At 43.5% G+C, this 25377-nt stretch overlaps 1 protein-coding gene across 5 annotated transcripts in view; it reads right to left on the bottom strand.

The window, feature by feature from the left end:
* Positions 1-25377, bottom strand: part of CACNA1B (calcium voltage-gated channel subunit alpha1 B) — a 475079-nt gene that overhangs the window by 10043 nt on the left and 439659 nt on the right. For 3 of the 5 annotated variants that reach the window (XM_059715542.1, XM_059715544.1, XM_059715545.1), the window contains 7 exons: positions 13970-14078; positions 11628-11735; positions 10072-10184; positions 7510-7637; positions 6323-6461; positions 4682-4792; positions 2043-2078 (listed from right to left, as the gene is read on the bottom strand). In XM_059715542.1, the coding sequence (XP_059571525.1) occupies positions 2043-2078; positions 4682-4792; positions 6323-6461; positions 7510-7637; positions 10072-10184; positions 11628-11735; positions 13970-14078 (744 nt within the window). The remainder of the gene's footprint in view (positions 1-2042; positions 2079-4681; positions 4793-6322; positions 6462-7509; positions 7638-10071; positions 10185-11627; positions 11736-13969; positions 14079-25377) is intronic. The other 2 variants (XM_059715546.1, XM_059715543.1) reach the window with 1 other exon arrangement.

Raw genomic sequence — 25377 nt, 5'->3', positions numbered from 1 at the left:
AATGTATTGTATGCCCACACCCTCAGCGAAGCTGCATTGCTGTTTTTTTTTATAATGCCATGGTCTTTGCCTGTGTTACCCTGCCTGCTACTCTCTGTCTGAGACTTACCTCCTGCACAACCACTAATTACAAAGCTGACAAAACAACAAGACTCAATCTGCTTTCTTTTCTTTTTCATTTCTGGCCACCAGTTGTTCTGCGGCCCTGGTTTATGGATGAGACGGTGTCCCTCCCAACTTCTAAGGTTTCTGCTTTGTTTAGATATTACACAAAAGCAACATGGTGGATGGAAGATCTTTAATTATTGCAGATTCAGGCTTCCTGGACATGAAACCAGGATTTCCCCAAGTCCCTTCAGCTTAATGTTTGTTTGAACGTTCACTCCAAAATGCGCCTGAAATAACAGCTGTACCAGAGCATTTATTCTGCTCTTTGTAAATTTGCTAAGTAATCTGTTTTCTACTCTCTGTGTTACTCTGCTTACATTGGAGTTTAGATCTCTGTTATCCTCCTGGTATTTGCACAATACAAAGCTAGCTAGCATGCAGCTCCATTAATTATTTTTCATAGAAGACACCATTCCTCTCCCAGTGGGCAGTGTCAGTGACTGAATATCTTATCTTGCAGGAAAAAAAGAAATCTGAGCTGAACTTTTAACCATAGTAACTTTTTTTTTTTTTTTTTTTTACTAGGAAACTGCCCAGAAATGGATACTTCTCAGACTCCAAGATGGGATGCTGTTTTGGGAGGAGACCTGCCACAGAAATACGTAGACTGGGAGGGCACTGATTGGGCACTAAGGATAAGACATGCCTTAGAATACTCTTCTTCCTGATGGGATGCTGCAGCATGTTGCAAGAGCAAGACAGTTTTGGTTGCAGCCTTCGAACAGGAATGTTTTAGGTCATAACAGTGGTTTGTTCTCTTGCAGCACCATTGATAAGGTGGCATTAGTCAGTACAGCTCTGGATTTGCAGTGGTGAGTGGTAAGCACAAAGCAAATTCCTTCCGCAGAGGCGACTGGTTAGTTATGTACTTTGTTAGGGCAAAACACAAGGCAAAGAGATGCACCCTTTTATTTCTTTCTCCCGGAGCTCAACACTAGACTTGACCCCAACCTGGCTTGACCAGTTTCTTGGGTCTTTCCCAAACATACCTGTTTTGGTTTTTTTTATAACAGCAGCTCTCTACTAAGTCACCAGAGTGAAATACAGATCAGAGCATACTTTATACCCAACTCATTTTCTACTCACTTCCCACCTTGTGTCTTCTCCTTTGCTGTCCCCTATATGTAGTATGACCTCCCAATGCCTCATGCTAGGTTCCCACACATTATTCAGAGCCAGAAGGCTTCATTTTGGGGTGGACAAAGGCAACACCTTTCCAAATTTGACATGGCTGAGATATGGGAAATAAAGTAACTAATCTAGGCAATCGAGGCAATGAAGTGCAAACTCTACTTTCTAAAAACAAAGCCCTTCCATTAAGCAACCTGATAACCTCTTTGGAACTGAAGGAGGAAAGGCAAAGGTTTTCCAAACAAAAAGTCCATAAGAAATAAACCTTCCTATGCAGGTTCTGCAATGGTTTCAGGCACAGAGCCCTCAGTGGAACTCATAGGAGGTGGATTAAAACAGCCTCTCCTCCTATCCTATACAGAAAGCTATAATCTCTCCTGGAAGCTCCCCACAGTGCTCTCATTTTCATTAATGGCACTGGTGCACACGCACACACTCAGGAGAATATGCCACTGCACTCGAGATATTTGTTTATTGCTGATCACTACCAACACCTCTGGCTTTCCCTACTAAATCTTTGGCCACCAAGGCAATGCAAAATAACTCAAGGTACTACAATGTGCATCATGCAACTGTGGATCAAGAAAGTTGGAAAGAACTGCAGGGAAGTGGATAGAGACAATAGCTACATCTTTAAAGCATAAGGTCATAACTTAAGTGAGGAATAAGAGAGGAAGGTTGAGGCAGGGTAATAATTTCTTAATAAGAATTTAATAGGATACAACTTAATGCAAACTACATACTGCTAGGTAACTCCCAGGTGAACGTGCTTTGCTCCTCTGCAAAAATTCGGACAAGATGAGAGACAATATTTGTGGCAGGCCCACAGTACAGCCATTGTCAGACATCACGGCAGATGTGCAGCAGACGAGATGATGATAAGGGAGGGAGGGCAACAGGGGAAAAGGAGGGAAGCAAAAGGAGAGTGAGGGAGGAGGCAAGATCAAAGGTATAAGAAAGTAAAACAAGTGGAACACAAAAAGAGAAAGAACAGGCAAACAAAGGAAAATAAATGAAAAAAAGAAATTATTGTTAATAAAAGTTACAAAGAAATTAAAATTTGGGGTTACCAGAGTAGCACATTAAGGGTGGGGTGGAGGGCACAGAAGGGGAAACACACACAAAAAGGACATCAGTTATTCAGGTGAAGCTACAACTACCAAAACATTGCATCATTTGATGGAGTTAGATCTGTTAAGACACTGCAGGCCTGATTCATAAATAAGTTACACACAGCATTAATGCTGAGCTGGTGCATACTTTGCTCTGGATAATGTGCAAAATGCTTCTGAGCAAAAAATTCACTCCCCCGCTTCAAGAACGGCTTCTATGGCTGCCTCCCCAGCTTCATTAATATGCAGGCTTTCTCTGTAACTCTTCAGATATGCAACTGCAGCATGGATACCAAAACCAGCTTTAATCTAGCTAGCCCAGATCCCAGAAGCTGTGACAATTGGGCAGCAGACACCAGCATGGGATAATGGGCCAAGTAAGCTTTCAAAAGCCCAAATTTCTGCCCAAGCTGCAATATATTTGCAGTAGTCATTGTTAAAATCTATAATTTTGCTCTTGAAATCATAGTGGAAGATTTCAATAAACTTCTGTTTAATAAGTCACTTATAACCATTGTTCATACACATAGCTCTAACATGCCTTGGGGTACTACAGACTAAAACAAGCAGTGCAAATATAACATTATTGTTAATATTGAAGGAAAGAATTAAAGCCATAGCTAAATGCTGGCAGAAGGTATACTTCTAAGGCCTGTGTATTAAAATTCCCATCAGGAATGCTTCTAGGTTTGGTAAAACCTGACATATGTCCATCCCATCAGGGAAACAGCTTTTTTCTAAGTGGGTTGATTGGTTGTAAATGTGACAAGTAGAGTCCCTGAGAAATCAAACAACTCTGGGAAATGGACTCATGACCTCTTGTAGAAAAATCTTCCTTTCTTATGGTAGCACAGAATCCCAAAAATCAAAGTTATATGCAGTTGGTACCATGTTTCAACCTGTCTTTTGCATGCAGAAAGGACATTTTTTTTTACCACATGGTATATGCTGGGTACCGGTATTGAAGGAGTCCCTCGTTTCAGAATTCAGCATATGTTCCAGAGCAGCACAACTGTGCAATAATCACTCATTATTATATGAACCAGGCCCTTAGAACTAAAGAGACAACTATGTATGGTAAGATGGAGACATTCTAACATTCAACAGGCAGCATGGTGACCTGAGAGCATCTGGAGGACATGTTAGCAATGCGTATGTGAAATGCCCAGATTGGAGAAGACCGTGCTGTAATTATGCACCAGAAAATGCCAAATAAGCAAGGCTAGTGAAGATCTAAACATCATACAACCAACCAATCCCTCAATGCAGCATGTGCATGTGCAGTAAATCCTACTGGGGAGGAAGAGAGATGGAAAATGCTCCATGTCTAAGTTTGGCCCTTTTGGCAGGAAGAGATTTCACATATAGACAGGGTTCTTAAAGAAAAATATGCAGCTTATTTTGTGCTTGAGGCCATGGACTATACCCTTCCATATACCCTGGGTAAAGGTATTATCATATATGGAATGGAATGGAATGGAATACATCTCTGCAAACTATGCAGTAGACACATTGAAGAGTCCACCAGAGGGCACAAAAATAGTAAGGGGGCTGGGGAACATGACTTATGAGGAGAGGATGAAGGAACTGAGCTTCCTTAGTTTGCAGAAGGGAAGACGGAACAGCCTTTAACTACCCGAAGGGGGGTTCCCAAGGAGGATGGAGCTGGACTGTTCTCAGTGGTGGCAGATGACAGAACAAGGAGCAACAGTTTCAAGTTGCAGCAAGGGAAGTTTAGGTTAGATATTAGGAAAAACTCTCTCACTGGGAGCGTAGTAAACCAGAGAGGTTTTTGAATCTCCATCCTTGGAGGTTTTTTAAGACCTGGATAGACAAAGCCTTGGCTGGGATGATCTAGTTGGGAATGTTCCTGCTTTGAGCGGGGGGTTGGACTAGATGGTCTCCTGAGGTCCCTTCCAATCCTCATTTTCTATGATTCTATGATTCCCTGTTAATCTGAACCTCACACATTCAAGGAGGTAGACATCCTGCTCAATAAGGTGCTCAGCCCAAAGAACAGAATTTTTCATGCCCCTTTTTGTTGCCTGTATACCAGGACAAATGCTGCTAGGGAACAGGACCACACACGTACACACAAACCCAAAGGCCGGGCAAAGATCACTGGTCCAGCTTTATCAATGTCCCTCAAACAAGATACTCACAAGAAGCTTTCATAAAAACAACACAACAAGGACAACACGAAGAGAGAATGTGTTGAATTCTTAACTTACTGTAAGTCTTCCATTGCCAGTAAAGCCTCTCTCGCTCACCTGAGTTTCGGCAGCCAGACGTGGCATGGAAGCCGCCCGTCCCTGGCTCTCCAGGCCAGGTTGGTGCTCTCCATTGGCCAAGGTGGGGCTGATTTCTCTCATTTCTACAACCTGAATAGATTAAGAAATATTTTCAGTAGTGTCAATGTAAGCTGTAAGCAGAAGACCACTGACCTAATGGGCTTGTTCCATGCCTAGGTCAAATTGCAGGGGTTTTAATTTGTTTCTGAAGACATACAGCTAGTAAAAGGTACTGCCCAACAGCTCTTGAGCCTTAAAGGTTACTTCTGAACTGCAGAACATGTCTAGCACGGGTGCCAAACTGCTGACACTGCCCTGTCTATGAGCCTTAATTCTGACCCAGGGGGACCCCTTCTCAGGGCTTGTCTACAGCTGCAGTTATTTCTGAGTTGCTATTCAGGAATATGTGACTCTAAATAACTACTCCTGTATAATTCCACATGAGGATGTACTTATTCTGGAATAAGTGTGACAATCCATGTGGCCAATGATCTATTATTGCTAACTGTGGTCATGCTTTTTACAATATGATCCTTCATCCATGGGCAACTGTGTATCTAAGACCCAAAAGCTCATTCAGGCATGTCACTGAAGAGCCATCAGGTGGCACTCACTTACAGTAACTATTGGCTTAAGTTAGATTTGAACAGGTGGACCCAGGGTTAAAAGACTCCAAAAAGACATCTCACAAGCTACATGATCTTGTAAACACACATTTGGTTTTTGATTTCCTCGTATTGACTGATTTCCCCAGCTGCAATCCACCTTTTGAAAAGTTTTGCTGTGAAAATGACACTCATTACAGGAGGAGCATTCACAGATCCCTATCTTAACCACTGTCCAGGCATGTGTACATCTGACGGGTGGCCTGTGTATATCTGGGATCCCAGGATAGCATCAGACTTTTCTTTTTCTCCCTAGCTTTCAGCTGAATGACTGCTCCCAGAAGACAGAGCTGCTCCCACAGCCAATGACATTAAGGCCTTGAAAGTTTCTACATTATCAGGATAAGCCCCCAGTGGGGACTCTGACTGGCAGCACTGGAAAGAGAAGATTCATGATACACTGCATCACCACATCTGATACCAACATTGCCTTGTAAGGAGACACAAATCTGAAGGTCCCTTTCTACATATTTCCTGTTCTCAGATAACATCTTTCTATCTGTGTGCCTAAGCAGCTGTCATCACTGTAGTATCTCAGTGCTCTGAAGTCATTGACAGATTTTATCCTCACAAAACCAACAGGAGGTAGGGTACTGTTTAACAGACAGGGAGCAGTGATTTCCCAAGGTCACACAGGAAGGAAGCTTGTGGCTGAACTAAAAGCTAAACCCAGGTGTCCTGTCTCCCAGTCCAGCAAGCTTAGCCATTCTTTCCCTGCACCCATGCTTCCATTAGGAATAAGCCTGAATGAGCCAAACACCCACAATACGCAGCTGTCAAATACAGCAGCACAGAGAAAAGTGGGTTGAATTCAGCTCTTAATTACATCCAGGCAAATCTTCTGCAGCCAATAGGACTGACTGGTTGCAACAGAACAGTGCCTAGCCCTAGACCCTAATACAAATGGGGCCCTAGGAGTAACACAGGGACCTACTGCATCCTGATCTGTCATCACCTGTTTGCTTGTCCGTTCAATGGGAATTTCTTCTGAGTGGCCTCGCTCAAAAGCCGGTGTCCTGGTTTCGTAAAATATGTCCTGCGTGCGCTGAATCCCCCATGAACTGGACTCCTTGATCCCACCCTCTGGAGCTGGTCTGTTACCAGGCAAAGAGAAAAGGTAAACAGCTGGGTAGATTTAGATTTAGTTAGATTTAAGCAGATGAAAATGCCAAAGTGCTTTGGAGCAGCCTGAGGGATTCACTTCAAGGTGTGTGGAAGAACCACTGAGTGGGGGCAGCGGCTGGCAAAGTCAGAAACCTGAAAGGCTCCTGAGCATTGACAGTGATCTTTTCCTTGGGAAGTCATGAAGAGCAAGGAGACAAAACCAGCCTACACAGAAGGGAGAGTAATAACTTTTCTTCAGTGCCCTAGGTAATTAAGCTTTACAACTGGTATAGACTGCTGAACTTTTTTGGAGTGCTGATGTTGTTAAATGGATACTTTTTACAAAAGACTGGAAGTCTTGGTAGAGATTGGTACTGGCAGGCAAAGACATATAAATACACAAAAATAATGTAGAGGATGAAAAGTATGATTTAAAAGCTAGTCTGTGCATGTCAGACTGAGCAAAATTATATGACCATGACCGCTTAGGCAAAGAACTGTACATATTATTGGCTAAGTTCATCTATTTTATAAGTCAAATGAAATAAATGCAGCAGTATCAGGGGAAAATTTAGCCTTGCATTTTTACAGTTCGAGATTTCTTACCTTTTTATTTTTACTTTGTAGTTTATTATCATATTTATCTCTCTTATATCTATAATTACACATCCATAGCACTAGTGACCTAGAAGAACATAATACATAGCAAGGGCATTTGGGGACTGTTGTAATCAGTCTTTGGGTTGCAATTTGCATAACAGACTGCAATGGCTTTTTACAGAAGTGATTCAGTCCTTAGAAACATGCATGGAAACTCCTGGTGACATCAAGTGTTACCATATATGAGGCTGTTCCTTGGCCTAATTAATCTCTGGAATATACAAGCATTAATTGGTTTTTTTTTTTAAGTAGCTGCCAATCTCTGTCATCTGACCACACATCTTAACCTTTGGACAAAGGGACATTCCTAAGCGCAACATGCCTACGGGAGCTGAGAGATCAGAGAACTCTAATGGTGGGAAGGCCCGGGATACTCACAGTGTGCCCCCGTTGTTGAGTGATGCAGAACTTTTCTGACGAAGGAAGGCTTTAGCATTGTTGAATGCTGGAGGTTGGGTTTGCTCAAGCGTGGCTTTCAAAGGGTGAAACAGTGACACTGGTCCAGTCTGCAGTGCACAAAGGAAAAGCATCAGTGAGAAAGACATATCTGCTTAGAGAACACCCTGCACCACCTTTTCTAGTCAAGCTGTGATCCATGTCCTCAAAAACCCTTCCTGAAACTGCAATTGGCACTACCTAGTTCTTCACTCTGTTACAGGCTGCCATCTTCATCAGCCATTAAAGGTGGGATTGCAACACATGCAAGCACACTTTCATCAGCTTTAATCTGGTTTCTGTGAGTAATAACAGCAGTGGAGATGTGGCAATATGGACTTTAGTGTAAGATAGCCACCTGAGCACAAACCCAAGCATCCCTGGTAGGCTTGTATAGCTGAAGCCCATGCTGCTGCATCTTCAATGCTATTGTTACCCATGATAGCTGGATTAAAGTAAACACAGGTCTGTCTACTTATGCTACAGTCAGACTTTCCATTGCAGTGCAGACAAAGCTTCCTGGGATCACAATGACTGGACTGCCCTTCAGTCCTTACATGTTGTCCCAATGTATCACAGAAGAGGCTAGGTGCAAGAAAAGTATAAAGAAAGCGTATATAGCCACTCTTTTTGCTGTACTCACTCTGTGATGCACAGAAGACATCAGTCTCCAGGGATATAAAGCCCATGTCTTTCCCCAGCACTAAATTTAATTCATAATAGTTCCCTTCCCCTTTCAGGTTGGCTGGCATAGTACAATAAGGGAGCCAGACCCTTTGGGACTCATGGGACTAGCTACAAATCCAATATTTGGATTACACATATTAAAATGGTGAGGTTTTTGGGTCAGGGGCTAATTCAGGTTTTAGATGGTGGCCCTGAGTCATGTACTGCAATGCCCTCAAACTGCCTTCTTCAGGGGAAGTGTCTCCACTGGTAAATACAGACTGTTAGCTGCATGGATACTCAGCTGCACAAGGCCATCCTAAAGTCCAGAAAGAGCCTGCTAGTTTACAAGTTCCTAGGGTTTCAATCCCAAGGTTTTTTTGATTTAGGGCTTTATGATACCCATGATGTTTATTCATCAACCTGGCTAGCAGTTACCTGAATGACCTATTGACCATATTATATTTGGTGGGTACAATCCTGGACTCATTACATTCATTGGGAGTTCTGCCACAAACTTTATGGAACTAAGATTTTACCCAGTACATACAAGCCCCTAAAATATGCAAGTGGATATATCATGTGAATCATTCTTGTAGATCTTATTTAGTCACAATTCTACTAAGCTTAATGGGAACCGGAGGATTTGGCCCAGTACTCATAGTAACAACTTGCTAAGTTTGCGAGGTCTGAGGAGCTAACTGCAGTAATAACAGTGCTAATAACAAAGGTTATAAACAAGATGGCCTTGAATACAATAAGAATCAGTCCAAAACTTTTCCCTAAACATCTTCCAAAGTTTGCACAGTTATCATCCATGGTTTAAATTCTTGTGCTCCTCTGCACTGTCAGGTTAACTAAGGTAGGAGGCGGAGAGATTTTGAAGGAGTAATTTTTTTTGACGTATCAAAGTAATTTTGAAGCCCAATTATCACTGGCTTTCAACAGGGCTTAGTTTTCTAAGCACCTAAGTCACTTTAGAAATAGCACTTAGGCTTAAGCTACAAACAGTCATCACATTTGTCCCATGAGAAACCAGTTTATCCCAGGACAAAGTGCAATTGTTCAGAAGTCCAAGTCTTTTATCCCGAGACAAACGTTAGAAAGGCTCACAGGATGGGAAGTGCTAACAGCTTGTCCTGGGACGTCAGAAAATATGTCTGAACGGGTTTCCTGGGACTGAATCAATAGAAGAAAAGTGGCAGTGCATTCAGCCCTTCATTAAAACCTGATTAGAAGGGAGACATGTATACATCAATCCAAGGACTTTTCTTTTCTGAGACAAACACAGGCACAACATGTCCTGGGACAAATGAAACATCTGATCCTAGCCTTAGGAACCTAACTCCTTTAGAGTATATCCATGTGGCACAAGGCAGCGCTGTGCAGAGATATAGCACTGTGCTAGCTCTACAACTGGCAAATGTTATTAGGCCACATCTGGCCTGCCCTAAGGTGGCCATATTCCTTTCAGCTCCAGAGACGGTGTCTCTGAATGGTGCTGATTTGTGCCATACATATAGGCTTACCATTAGAAGATTCTGGAAGTTTTACCCAAAGTATTTTCAGCACTGCTGGAATGAAGAAGTGCCAGAAACTACACAAAAAGGTATTTTGTTGTTGCTTTTCCAGCATAGTTTTTAGTTGACAAGACACTGACAATTCAAATTGTTTGGAGGCAACCAGACTGTCAGGTGTTAGACAGAATGAAATCTTTGAATTGTCAGAGGTTTGCTAATTCAGGACCGGACTAGATGATCTTTGAGATCCCTTCCAACCCTCTGATTGCTGAGATTGCTAGTATAAAGAACCCAGAAACACCATCTTTCAGCTGAGTACCTGGCAAAGGCCTCCAGGTGGTTGATGCACTTGCTCCCTGCTGTTTTTATTCTGCTTGTAGAAATCAAATATCATGAGTGCTGCATAGACTTTCCCCACGGTCATTTCATCAGCTGGATTAGGAAACAGAAGAGGAAATGCAGCAGGGGAGTTTCATATAAAGCAGGGAAGGTGTGCCGGAGGATAGGTTGAGAATGAAAGAAGTGGTCAGAATAAATGGAAGAAAAGGAAAGAAATTAATTAAATGGAGGAATGTGCAACAGGTATAAAAAAACGTGAAAAGGAACACAAGATGTCCCATCAGAATCAAGGGGAAGAAGAGAGGAAGGGAGAGAAAGAGAAGTGGTTAGAACAGATTTCTTCAGACAGTGCTTTCCCCTTCACCCCATCCTGGACTGTTATTACCTTTCCTCTCTCTCTGCTTGTGTGGAGGTCATGGCTTTAAGTGCCCTATGGCCTAGTGCTCCAGGGAAAATATTTATAGACTTTTTTACAGGAAAAGGGCCCTTGACAATTAAACCGTAAGAATGGGAGACAGAAGAACATTTAAATTAATACCAGATCTGCAACCAGTAGTTTTATCAACAGAGAGGCCCTATTTTTCTCTCTCTAACTTATGGTCAACAGGGGGATAATGGGCTAATATAAATTTAAATTGTATTGCATTTTTCCAGATGGCTCTCCCCCACTTTTAAAAAAACAAAACAAAAAACAATTATACTGCTGATCTCTCCCTCTGGTACAGCATAGCACACGCCTTACAGAACAGGGTTATAAAGTTCCAGACATGAAAACATGGGCTGGAAGGCAGGGTTAGGTAGTCACTACCCCCTTGTGTGCATCTCCACACTTCCATCCCTTTCTCAGTGAACCATGCCCTGAGTAGAAGGAGCTGTTTCTCATTAATCAGAAATCCAGGGGACTCCGAGCCCTCCCTTTTGCCAATCTAGAGAATTATAACTTTCAATTTTCTCAATGTGTTCCCACAGGCACAGGCCATCGTTAGGGCATATTACATGGATTCTTTGGAGCTTTTAACCTGTTCCTTTTATTATTTTGGAGGCAGACAGAGCCCAGCTGGTAGAAACTCTGGTCCCTTAAACCAGATAAAGTGAAAACAGATAAAGCTATAAAGCTGTGTAACAAAGCAAGCTCTTTGAAAGAGGTGGGACCTGGCATTGCTTTCTTCTTGCGGCTCTGCATTTTATTTTTCTGCAAAGGAAGGTTTCTGCTGCCTTGGGTATTAGGTACTATGATATTACCATGTGGGACTTATACTTTGGTGCGACTCTGGGTCACTTACTACTTGGATAACAGTTGAATGGGTCTCTGGACTATGGGCATTGTGGAGGTCAAAGCTGAGGCTCTACGTAGAAATTAAAATGTTCTTTGGGTTCCTGTACTGTAGAAACAGCTGTACATAGACAGGACAATAGGCTCATCCCATCAGAAGGGAAGAACTTATGCTGGATTCCTTCGGGTATTTCAAATGATTCTTAGGGATCTGGTCTGTGTGTTGCTTCTAAAGGAAACACATACCGGTGTGTGCCACTTACGTTTATGAGGAGGCACCAACAGATCCAGTGTCTTTTGGGACAGATTAGGCCAAACCAGTGAGATCTCTTTCCTTAGTTCAGCATCGCACTGGTGCTGTTTCACCCCTCCTGGGCAGGAGGGAAAAAAAGGAAAGTAAAGCTGAGTGAAAATGGCTATCCATTACCAAGTGTGCAAGCAACCCTCTCTTTTCCAGTCCCATCTGCGCAGCCTTCTTCACATCCTACTACCTCAGGGTGGGCTCCAGTAGTGGATATGAATAGGGGTTATAGGACTTGGTCTGACCCAAATGAAACTTCAGGGACCAGTTTGTTCTGAGGTCCTTAAGCAACATGCACTGTCACTGTTACCCTTAAACTGGGACTATGGCCTTCTTCATATACCTTATACACCATTAAATAACAATATAATCAAAAGGAAGCCATAAAACCAAGCTAAATATTAAACAGCCAAACACAGCAGCATCATTTAAAAGGCTGAAGTGGGTTCTCATTAAACAGAGTGAGTAAAATATTTATGAGACAATAGTCTGCTTCCCAAATTGATACACTACACAGTAGGAGCGTCTACTCGTGCACAGTTACTGCATAGTAATTGGGGGTCGGACTTGAAGATCTACAAGGTCCCTTCCGACCCTGCTTCTATGAAACTATGAATTTATGCAGTACCAAAACCCCAAAATTACTGCACAGTAACTATGGCAACTTACACTGATTTGAGCATAAATTTGCTACCTGCATAATGCAGGTAGCAAATTAATACCTGATTAGTTACTGGGTAGTAAGGCATGTATAGGCATCTATCTGACTGACTTGGGACTAACTTTAATCCCAAGTCAGTCCACACAGTATTACTGAGCCGTAACACCTGCACGTGTAGATGCTGGTATAAAAACCGCTTACTGCTCAGTAAATGCACGTGTAGACACACCCAGTATGAAACTAAGAGGAGTATATAAATGATAGTGATGATTCTTCTGAGAGAAAAAGTGAGGTAAGGAGGCTGTTATCTGTTATAGTGCCATGATATGTTGTGCCATGTTGCATTTCACTGGGGAGAGTTCATTATGGGAACATTAGCCCAACCAACTACTCTCAATTAAAGTTATCAGAAAGAATGGAAAAAGTCCAACCCAGCCATGTAAGGAAGAGGTAAGCTAAAGCAAGGTCCCTCAAATCAAACCCCTTTTACCTCTACCCATATACCCTCAAAATTCCCAGAAGCAAACTTGCCTCTATGGAAGCACTGCATTTTTTTTCTTTATATGTGGCCAAAAACCTCACAAGAACAGACATTTTCAGTAAGATGAATCCAACCAAATTATCATCACTGAAATGCAGCAAGACTCTCAGGGCTTAAATGTCCCCTTTGCATGCAGGGATATTAGGGATGGAGGATGCTAGTCCCTTAGAAATGAGACCATCTTAACTGTATGCTTCAAAGTTAGCAGGTCAGATTCAGTCCAACTCCCCTGAAGCATACTCCTTTGCCTCCCTCTAGCAGTGCCCACCTAAAGAGGTTAAAGAACATTTTTAAAGTAATTACCACAGAGAGGTTAAGTGGATTCAGTTCCTGACATCCCAGCTTCCAGTCCTGCACCTTAACCACATGAACATTTCTGTCTCCCTTCATTTTTAAATTATACATGACTGTATAATGGCAATTTCTGCTCTGGTTCTAGTCCTAGCAGCAGCCATGGCTTTGAAGGCTGATTAAAAGGTCTAATGATCCGAAGTAAAACCTGACGTATTTTATTGCATTGTGTTGTTTAATTGGGTAGTCAAGTATCTGCCTGATTAAGCACTGAAATAATTAATTTTTTTTCCTTAGGGCATAATGCAGCTCTGGCCTCTCAGAGTCATGGCTTCCAGTACCAGCAGAGAGGATCATTATCAGGAAGAGGTTTTTTTTTTTTTCTTACTGGCATGTGTAAAGCGACAAATCCTGAAAGGCATGACTAGGTTGTTTTAAAAACACCACTTAGGACTTACATGGTGGGTTGTTTTAATCTCAAAGCCATGAATGCAAGTAGAGAAATGATATTCTCATTAGAGGCACAGAGAGATGAAGCAGCTTGTCCAAGGTCAACACATCAAGGTCAGAGCTAAGCTGGGGATCATCTAGTTCAAGACTATATCTATCAGTTCATGTGCTCTTGCGGGAGGTAGGAAAGGGGATGGATCTTCTGAAAGATCCTCCCAGATTCAGATACCCTCCTTTATCACGTCGAGGGTTCTTTGGCATAGGAAACCTACCCGGTCCTCTCTAAAGACCAGCAGTGAAGTCCCTAGTTTATGAGCTCACACATGTTCAGGCATCATAACTCTCTCATCTCCCCTCCTACCTGAAGCAAGTTTGATCTCTAGAGCTGTCCGAATCAAGGCCATGAGGGTGGATGTGAAATGGACCGTTAAGTCCTGGTCCGAGATCGGCATGTTCATCCGCACAAGGCGCTGAGGAGAAAAGTGGAGTTGCCATCAGTGCCAGTCAGCATCTCTCCCCCACCCCCACCCACTTTCCTTCTCCTTCTATTATTATTCAAATTCTTTATTCTTAAAATGCCAAGATTACAAATATGTTTTCAAATGTTAACCTTTTGTGTGCTGATTTGTGAGAAACACCTTCCCCTTAGGAATGGCGGCATCTTTTCTGGAATGCTTCTGAGCTGGAGGGCTTACTCCAGTGTTCCCAGATTGCAATTTGCCAGCATTTATACTGCCATCCTTGAAGCCAATGTCTTGTCCTGCTGAACAGGTCTGATCTCTCTTAGCACTATCCCATACCAGGACTTCATATCCAGTTCTAACCCTCTACAACCATGTGAGATCCATGTCCTGGCTGGAGCACTATAACAGTCAAAGAACTTTCTCTTCACCTGTCTTTAGCAGCACTGATGACACACCTGCCAGAATGATTAGGCCCTTGTTTTTTGCGTACAGGCATAGCCACCCAATTACTGCCACCACTGCTCACACAAGAAGCCACTATTCCTCTTGTCCCTAATGAAATGGCACAGAAAGGAGAAACATCCAAGATTAGCTCTGATCATACACTCCTCTTCCCTCATTCCTGAGGGTGTTAACTGTTCTGTACAGCTGTTTTCTAAACTGAGGCCACAACATGGAGACCACCATGATACACAGGACTGCTCCCAGCTAACAGAGTTGGAGAACTCTTTTATCCCAAGCACATTAAACTATTTCTCCTTTCTTCTCCTTCAGCTCCCTGCAATACCTTTGAACTGCCACCATCCTACACTATCTTTCCAGACAATGAGCTATGAACCCCTAGTCAGTACTTATCAATATCAATTCCTAGTCACATAGAGGGGATCATATATGTGAACATTAAAAAGACTTCCTCTGCATTTTCCCACTGGGAGTAGAGTGCTGCTTGCACAGATTTCCATTTCCTACCTTTAACTGGAAAAACATAATAGTACAGTGTCACTGAGCATTTTTCCAAATTTTGGCTAAGGATCATGAGGTCCAGTGGCAACACTTCCCCCATCACTACATGACTTTATCTATGTTTAGGGTCCCTGGGCCTAATTCATCACAAGTGTAACAAAGTCAATGAGACTGTGCTACGCATATTATTTTGGCACAGAGTCCCTGAATTTTTAACATGTCTGTACCTGGAGTATTAAAGGATCATTAGCAGCAGAGCCCTCCAGGCTGACTGATAACCTTAGCATTGTACTGTAAAGACTGATTTCATCTTCCTAGGCAATTTTGTGATTTCCCAGCTCCTCAGCTTTCATACACAGTTCAAAAACATCCTAAAATAAAGCCAAATCAGACAAGCCTCTATATTTCTAAGGATCCGTACAATACAAGCAAGCTACCAAGCTCTGATCATGAGTAGGGAGTTTGCATAGGTTTGCTTTAGTTGTGTTTGGGACCCAGTGCACATGGGGAATTTCGTTCAGGGAAAGAGCTGTCTGGAAGCTGGTTACACTTCTATTTTGATTCCTACCTCTCCTTGGAAATCTTTTCTTTCTTTAATAAAGCTAAACACTTTACTAAAGACATTTGGGATCCTTTAATAGGCTACAGATTGGTTTAGGTAGGAAACTGCCACAGCTCATAGGATAAAGTATCCTGGCTGTGAGTGGGGTTTGCAAAGATGCGATGAGCCATGAATCTGCATGTGTTCAGTCATGGGAGCTAACCAGAACTGCAGCCCCTGTGCTCTCCTAAACATGATCACAGCCTCTTTCTACAGCCTCCTTGGGTACAACATGCTTTAACAGAAGCAGAGTTAGATGAAGACATTCCCACAGCCCTAGCCCATCCCTGCCAGTAAACATAGGTAACAGGCATATGAATGGCATGCCAGCATAAAGCGGACTAACTTATTCCTCTTCCTATAAACTCTACAGGTACAAATTGATTTAAACCAGAACAACTGCATCTACACTAGGAGGGTTGTACCACTTTATCTTTACTAGTAGTTAAAGCACTACAGCATTTATGTGTATAAAAGGCCTTAGACTCCTAAGCAGTTAAGCCCCTTATCAAAATAGGTCACTGATATGTTTTTGACAATGTAACCATAGCCTTTTATCTGAGGTTTGACTGCTGCAGTTGGGAGAAATGAGTGCAGCCTTCATAGGCATACGTGTGCTACTTTCATCTAGCTCATACAGATAACAATAGCAAAGTAGGCATGGTAGCATGAACATCAATAAGGGCTATAAAAAGCCTACCAGGGAACCTGAGTATGCATAGTATATTCATAAGGCTTGCTTATCTGCACTGAAGCCTACACCACCCCATCTGTCATGCTACAAACACTCAAAAGATCCAAGATCACCACATTTATTTAACTTGTTACTGGAGTTAAGATCTGATTCCAAGTCCAGAAGGACAAAGGATGTGTGTTATAACTCACTCTACCACCTAATGCTTAGTTTAATCAGCACAGAGCTAAAATAAATCAGTGCATCCTTAAAGAATGCCTTTAAAAACAAAGGCAAGGAGTTCCCTTCAATGCCTGACATGCAGGAAGGATAAGGAAATCAAAGCCAAGAATTTCCTCCCCATATAATTCAAACAATATCAAATGCTGGCAAAGCCACAAAAATGTTGTGTGTTCAATTGTGTGAAACAGCACTTTGTTTAGACTTTGCTCCTTCAGCACGCCAAAGGTTACAGCAACAATAGTGTATGCAATGCAATCCAGTGGTTAACTTACTGAAAGAATCCCACTGAATCCCACTTCAGTGAGAGAGAGTTAAGAGATGGAGAGAGAAAGAAGATGCATGGAAGTGAAAACAAGCAGATGAGAGAGAATTCCTCCCAGGAGAGCTCTATCCTCATGAGAATGGCCACTGAAAAAAATCAGCTTTTAAGGGGCTGGACACTTTGTAAACCTCCCTGCTCACCCATAACATTTTGGCCGCAAGCCTTACCCCCGCTCTCAGAGGTATGTTAGTGCTACTCTTTCTATTAGACACAGAAAGGTAAAGTGACTTCCATGCTGTTAGAGACAGTCAGTAGCTGAGCTGGGGGGAAAAAATTTCAAAAATTCAGTCTCCTACTCCCCTGCAACCTAATATATATGGATAAAGATCTGGGGTTGTTTATTGGAACGGCTAAGTCAGCCCCTTAGAACAGTTGCTCTTTTCCTAATGTATCCATGGAGAAAGGGGAGAAGGAAAAGCACACTTCACCACTCTTACGGCAATTCCTGTCATTTGACACTGAGATGTTCACCTGGTACCCGGCAGTCCAGAACGTAAGGAGGTTAGCCTTGTACTTTTAGTCCCTGCATAAGCACTCAGTGCATTGGGACTCTGCTCAGGCTTCTAGAGACATTTATTTCACAATGCACAAGCATGCAGCTGAATCACATACATTGACTAGTTCAAAACCGGGAAGCCCTGTCTCATAGATATACCGACTGCTTATATTTTAATGGCCTGTTTTTCAAAGGTGCTAAGTATCCCATTGAACTCCCCCTGAACATCACTTGAACTCATGGTGCTTTCTCTGAAGCCTCTGCTCTGACAGCGATATCAAAGTGTTGTTTAAACTTATATCATATTTCTGGGGGCGTTCCTTGCCTTTCTACTTCAAGAAAGTAACATTTCCTTTGATTTGATTTGATTTGACTTTTACAGAAAAGGCAGTGTGTGTGTATTAAGACAGAAGACACTTATATTACATCACGGGTACTGTGATCAGTGTTAATCTACTCAGAAATCTAATTTTGACTGAAAATTTCCATTAGAAAAATTTGGATCAATGAATTTTTTTTTTAATTACAATTTTCCCAATTCTACTTTGGGTGAACAAAAATCCTGAGAAAACATTTTAAAATTTCCCATACAGTCAATTTTGATATATTTAGGAGGAGTTTCTATTTTTCATTTTGAAATGACTTTTTGGTTTCAAAATGTATTTGTTAGAAAAAGGACCAAGACCAAATGGTTCAAATGAACTAGAATTAAATGTTTTGTTCAATCCAAACTGAATGCTGCCATTCAACTTTGAAAAACATTCAAAACACTGATTTTTTGAAATCTCAAATTGAGATTAAAAACTAACTCAACATTGTTTGTGCAATGGAAAATCCATTTTCTGTCCAGCTCAGAGACAGGGTAAAATATGACTTCATTAATTATCTAACTCCTCTGCTCAAGCCCCAGTTAAAATTAAAGAAAATCTCCACGTTAGCAGTATTTTTGGACTTCAGACCTCATTCTCAGACTGCCTGAGCCTCAGCACTGCCTGCTCCTTTGAAACATGATGCAAAAAGATGCCAGAAGGGACTGGAGGAGGAGGAGGGCATAATTTATAGAATTTTCCATTATTCTAAGTCTTGAGGAAGAACATCAGAGCGTGTTGATACAGATGGTGAGGGATCAAGATGTTGCTAGAATCTGGTAAGGCGTTTTCACTGCACCAGGATCCCTTTGGGGCTGGCTGCCACAAATGAAAAGCGTGGTTAACTGCACTAATTAAATGGTGAGTAGCTGCACTGGGGGGAGGAGAAAAACCTACACTCTCTGCAGTTGACAGAAATAGATTTTTTTTGCTCCTTTTGCCATTCCTCTTTCTCCCCTTACCTCACACTTACTTTCCTTAAATGGAAAGTTAAGAGAAGTAGCAGGCAGTAAATGTAGTCCTAGCTTCCAATTTCCTAACCTGAGCTGGAGAAACCTCCTTGGATCCCTTGATTTTAATTAGGAGTTTCAGAGGCATTCCCCCTTCTGAACGTGAGCAGAAGAGAGGCTAACAAGGAAGAGAACTGGTGTGTGAGAAGAGCGTGTTAATGTTTCTGCAGTAAAAGACCCCAGGGGCTGGAGCTGCGATATTCTCTCCAGAGTCCTTAATTAACTCTATGCATCGGAGAACAAGAATGACTAGATAACAAGATAACTTAATATATCCTGGAGCCTGGGTTACAGATGCAGCACTTTTTTGCTCCATTTCCTAACAAAGTCTGCAGATGGGAGAACCCAATGTGTCTCACCTAGTAACTGAAGTTGTCCCTGCAGGTTGATACTGCCTAAAAAAAATCAACACAGACACCTAAAAACATGATGATTCATTCAAATAAAAAGTGGAAATATCATTGCCTCAGTTTATGCCTCTTTTCTGCTCGCTCTCTGCTAGAAAACTTTACTGGGTGGAATGGCCCTGGAAACAGGGGATTTTAAACAGGCACTAGAGCGTGTCATGGGAAAATCATCTTAGTGCCGAGGGACCATATAAAATCTATGCCCTGTATACATTCCAGGATTAACTTTGGTAGGCTTTCTGCACAGGAGGGAAATTTTATGGCAAAAGAAGTAATACTATGTAATCTATGAACCCCTTTAACACAAGCCAAATCCACTCAAATTCTGGATCCTGAAAATACAACTGGAGCTATTCATTGGTAGGGGTCTATCCGATTAAACAGGCAGTCAACCAATTTGGCAGGCAGATCACAGGGCTGGCTGCCATTTTCGAGGGCTTATTGTGGCTGCCCCCCACATACAGCTCTGATTGGCCAAGAGGCCCCGGTGGCCACGCTCTTTACCACTGTCCCTGTTCCTCACTGCTGATTGGTGGAGAGCGGCACAGTTACACAACAGCCAGCCCTCTCAGCCAATCAGTGGCACGGGGCGGGGGCAGCAACCATCTTGGGCTCCCCTGTGTGCCAGCACTCCTCCTGTCCGCCCTGGTTGCCTGCATGGCCAGGCCTCAGTACTATGAAGACTGTGGCTTCCTCTGGGGAGCCAGCATTTTATTTTTTAGTAAGTTTTCTCTTTTTTTCCCATGGATTTTGCAGGCAATGCTGGATTTCGTGTTTTCTGTGAAATCTGCAAAATTGCAATTTCAGTAGGTCCCTACTCAATGGCAGCCTATGGACAAGGACCACACACAGAGTACTTTCCAATGGCAAATAAATTCAAAAGAGCTGAATGCAGACAATCGCTCAGAGAAAATGAGGCTGAACTCGGTGAATACGTTTTCTGCTATAATTCACCCAGTTCTAGCTCTCACTCTACTGCTCTGACTTATTTAATGTCTAGCTGGCAATATGCATTTCCCCATTTAAACACAGCACAGAGAAGGCAGAATGGCCAGCCAGCCGGTGCAGAGGCTAGTTAAAAGCATGTGATTTGTTTTCTCGAGCTCTTCATAGCCTAACCCAAACAATAAGCTTCAGCCAACCCATTCTTGATAAAACTTAGGAGGCAATTTTTTTCCAAAAACCAGCCTGGAATAAAGTGCCCCTGTACATATGACAACAGTGAAAATAGGATGGCAGTAGATATATACTTCAGTTTTCCAATGCTAGTCTGGCTGGTTTGATATGGTGTAAGGACTTCTGAAAACAAAGTCTGGAATCACCTTCACATCTTCACTAAGGCTCATGGACACTACAGACCTCAGTGTGCAAGGCTTCACCTTGATCCCAGTGGCAGACTAATCAGACAAAGATGAAGGTCTGCAGGCTGCAACATACTATCACCAGGGGCTACAACTCCTGTTCCAGTTGAGCGAGGACAGTGGATGGCCCAAATATTCCCAGCAAATTGGGGCCGTGGCCTTCAGTGGGGTGGAATGTGCGTTTTTCTGATAGAAATAAAACTGTTTATACTCAAAAATCCTATCCCATATTCAAATCTAATCTCCACTCCACTGCCCCCTTTCTCCTCCAAACACTGCTTCTTGTAGATATCAGATGTATAGCAGTGAATCATCATATAGTATAGACAGAGTTTCATTCTCCCATTCTCTCTGCAGATGCATGGAAATCTCGACATCGTATACAAACAGCTTGGTTTTGAGAACACCATCGTCATTAGCTGAGCACAGTGATTTCAAACACCTGTCCCCAGCTCCTGCTCTGCGAGCTGACTCAAGGTGTGCTGTCAAAATGCTCATTCCAGTATAGCAGAGGGCAGCAGAGAGCCTTAATTTAAAGGACACATTTTTGAGAGGGTGTACAATCAGCACAAAGCTGCCCACACCCACTGAAACCACAACGTCTTGCAATGCATTTGGGTAATGCACCACTCATTTCCCTAGGCATTTGTCCTGTGTGAGCAAATGAGTACATACTCATAAGGACAGGACTGACCATCATTATTTAGTTACAAAACTGCCCAAAAGAGCATAGTCACTACTTAAAAATGTCTGTGCTTTAAGTATGCAGTATACAACTTGTGAATGCCGGCAGCTACTTGTGAGTTTGAAAAGCACTAGGATGCCTCAAGTCAAGTCTCAATGTGCCCCTCTAAATGAGCCAATAGCTCTGACTGGAAAGTGTGCTACTGGTGAAATTTCTGGGAACTGAAATGGAGTCAAGGGTCCCTCTTTCCTACAGCAATGCTGGCAATGTAGGGGTTGGTGGCCACCTCCTCTTGAAACCCTCATGTGTCTTAGGATAGAGCTCTCCCATCACCTGAGGACCCTCAGGAACAAGGCAATAAAGATTCCCATTCATGCATTTCCAGGCAAGTAGCAAGCCACATGCACAACAACTTTGCAGGGATTGGTCTTGCTAACCAAGGAGAATAGTTAAGAAAGGGGAACAAAAAAAGAGGAGGAAAAAATAGAAGGAAAGGACAGCAGCCCTTCACGGCTGGAGAAAGGGAAAAAGAATCATTGTGCAGACATATTGAGACGGTCCATAGACAGGGAGAAAACAACACGGACTGACCAAATCTTTGCAAACACAGAGGGATGGGTAAAATATAAGTAAGGGACAAAGGGGCAACAGCTTTTTGCCAGACAGAACAACAATAAGAAGTCACTTTTACTGACAGTGAGAGAACAGAGTGCAGAGACAAAACACTGACTTCTCTCACTAGCTGCCCCTGAGCTATAGCTGCAAGGCTAGAGAGGGTCATTTGAATGCTCATTTGCTTACTTTTTTGCTTATTTGAAAGGCACTCTATTTGTGCTCTGAAAGGTGTAACACGGTGGATGCACAGTGCCTCAACATCACACTGAGTTTTCCCATCAGGTCTGGACAAATGAGGGTCAGCAGAAATGGGACACCAGGGAGGCAGTAGCTTTGCACCCTGGAGTCTATGGCAACTGAAAACAGCACCTCACATGCTGTGCTAACCTGAGGGCAGATGCTCAGCACAAATAAATCTACTTGTATATAGAGTTCCTAGATATGGTCTGTTATAGAAATGGAGAATGAAGGGAATGAATGCTGATATCACTGTTACCCAAGACATGCTTAAATTTGTTTTTGGTTAAATTAGTGAAATGCTCCAATAGCACTGCCATAGTTATGAATAGAGATGGGCCCAATCTCCATTGATCCAAACCTCTTGTATTCTGAGGGAAAATGCAGGTCTGGATCTAGTTTGGATCTATTTTATAGCTAGAACAATGAATTTGTTTGCTTCAAACGCAGGGCAGGGACTAATACATATTGATGGTGGTTTGCCTTGATTTTTATATTTGCCTTGCCTTTATATTTAGGGCTGTCAAACGATTAAAAAGTTTGATCGCAATTAGTTGTGCGATTAATCGCAATTTTAATCGCACAACAAAAAACTCAAAATTATGCAAAATTATGCAGGTACTTTGTATAGTTGAGGGGTGGGTGTGGGGGGGGGAATGTGTGAAGGTGTCGGGGGCTGTGGGGAGGTGTGTGCATGCGGTTTGGGGCACGGGGAGAGGGGTGCCTGCAAGCGGGTATGGAGTCCAGGGAGAGGGGACACCACATGCCCTGGAAGGATCTCCAATCTGAGCAGGATCTCCTCGGAGCTGCCCTAGGGCCAGGGCGTGCCCCCTGCCTGAACACAGCCCCAGTGGCAGTGGGCTCACCCCACCCTTGCTCCAGCAGTGATGGCCGTGGGCAGCCTGGGCTGGAGTATAGTTGTTCCAGCCTCAGCCCAAACTTCCCCATGTACTTGCTTAGCAGGTTCCAGGTGGTCCCAAATGGCCTCGGGCCTGAGGATGCCAGGCACCACCACCCCACCCCAGTGTCGTCTTCTCCAAACCTCCAAACCTCTGGTGCTGCCAGCCCAGCTGCTCGGGGGATGGGGGTTGTGGGTGGGTGGGTGTGCCCCCCACCTTCCTGCTGCCACCAAGAGCCCATGTCCTGCCAGGACCCAATTGGAGCTGTTGCAGCAGGGCTGCCTGGCACGCTCAAGCCCCACAGCTTGGGCTTGGGGTAGGTTGGGACCACCTGGGAGCTCCGGCATGAATTGCCTCTGGGCTTGTGGGTCCCAGCACATCCCCAGTTTGGGCCCCCAGGAAGTGGCAGCAATGCCAGCCCCATGCCTTGCAACCCTGTGGAGGCAGCCACTGCCAGCAGGTGGGGGCAGGATTTCTGTGGAGCCAAGTCCTGCAGCCCCAAGCTTGCACCACACTGCATGCCCGAACCTAGCTCAACAGAGACGGAGCCTGAGCTGCACCCTGTGCTGCTGCTGCCCCAGCACCAGACAGAGCCGCTGCTCTCCTCCCCGCACCGCCTGGGCTCCTGCTGGAACCCACATGGAGTTGTGGACCTGCCGGGTCCTAGTGGGAGCCCGGGTGGTGCAGGAAGCAGAGTAGCAGCTCTGCCCAGCACTGCAGTTGTAGCAGTGCTGGGCACAGCTCAGGCTCCATCGGCACTGGGCTGGGGCCAGGGGCTATGGAAGGTGGCTCTATGGAAATCCCACCCCCCACCTGCCAGCTGCAGTTGCCTCTACAGGAGTGCAGAGTACGGGGCCACTGTTGCTGTCACTCCCTAAGGGCCCAGACCAGGGATGCATGGGCCTGGAGATGGCTCATGCTGGAGCTCCCAGGAGGTCCCAACCTGCCCCGAGCCTGAGCCATGGGGCCCAAGGCTGCTAGGCTGCTCCACTGCAGCTCAGTACCACCTTCCCTGAATCCCCAGCATTGCCAGTCTAGCAGCTCTGGGCCCTGGATGGCAATTGGGGGTGGATGTGTGGGTGCACACGTGAGCCCCTCTTTCCCGCTGCAGCCACCTGGAGCCCCCGCCTGGGCTACCCTATGGCTCCTCTGCACTGCCACCACTGCCCTGCAGAGTGGCTTGGAGGCAGCGGTGACAGCAACGGGGCAGGGCAGCCCAGGTGCAGGCTCCAAAACCACGTGCTTAATTAACGTGTTAATTGGTTCTTGTGTTAATTGTGCATATTACCGGTGAGTAATTGACAGCCCTTTAATAATATAACTTACACTGAGGTCCACAACAGATTGTTGTGCAGATCTCCCAGGGAAGTGCACATAGTAGGTAGCTATAACTGTGGCTCATGGCTAATTGGTGAGGGAGCATTTAGGAACAAGCTACCCAGAATCAGAGTAGATAGGCTAAACATAAGTCAACGCAACTTTCACCAACAGAATATTATCCCTTTCAACCCTTTCTCTATCCAATTGAGCTAAAATAATCCACAGCAGGGATTTGCATCATCTGTCCACTATTTTTTTTTGTATGAATGTAATGCAAATTATGCCAATGAAAACATTGTGCCTGTCCACACACTCAGATTCTCAATCTGAATCTGACCTTCAGTGCTTGAACCCACCTCTGCTTATGGGTCTCAGTTATACTCCTGCCCATCTCTCTGGAGTGATGCTAAGTGATGAGTGAAAATTAAGGATGGGGGATCAAGAGGGTGCACTTAAAAACAAATACCTAAATGCTGTGGGATTGGCATATATAAACAAAGGCAAGTTAAAATGGATCTAGATATACTAACGTGAAAAGAGCTTGCATGAAGAATGAAGGCAGAAAAGTATCCAGGGTCTCAGTATGGAAAAAGTCTGCATACATAGGTTAAAAAACAAACAGTCAAACCAAAACCATGCAGACTTTAAACCACACAGAATTAAAAACAGCCAATGAACCTCTTAAAATGTCTCTTTTTATTATATGAGGATAAGAAAATATAATACAATCAAAAGCACTGAATTTTGGGCATAAGTATGTGTGCACATGATGTACACATAAACACCCTAAAAGTATATATTGACTGTCAACATTTTAAAAAGTGGTCACTGCTTTTGGGTTACAAATGTTAGACCCATGGTCTAATTATCAGAGGTGTTGAAGAACTGCAAATCTATTTCCAGTCAAAGAGACCTGCAGGTGATCAACACTTAAAAAGCAGAACCAAAGTGTGTTTTGGCCCCTAAAATGGAAGCACTGAAAACCAGTGGCCATTTTTGATCCTTTGGATTGTTGCATGCATAGTTTATTAATATTGTAAATGGTAAAAATGTGTGATTTACCAATCAGTAAAGTCTGCCAAGTAGCCAGTTTTCTTCATATTAT

This window comes from Alligator mississippiensis, chromosome 12 (assembly GCF_030867095.1).
Source record: "Alligator mississippiensis isolate rAllMis1 chromosome 12, rAllMis1, whole genome shotgun sequence".
NCBI classification, from domain to species: Eukaryota; Metazoa; Chordata; order Crocodylia; family Alligatoridae; genus Alligator; species Alligator mississippiensis.
This window is presented reverse-complemented; position numbering and strand designations above follow the sequence as displayed.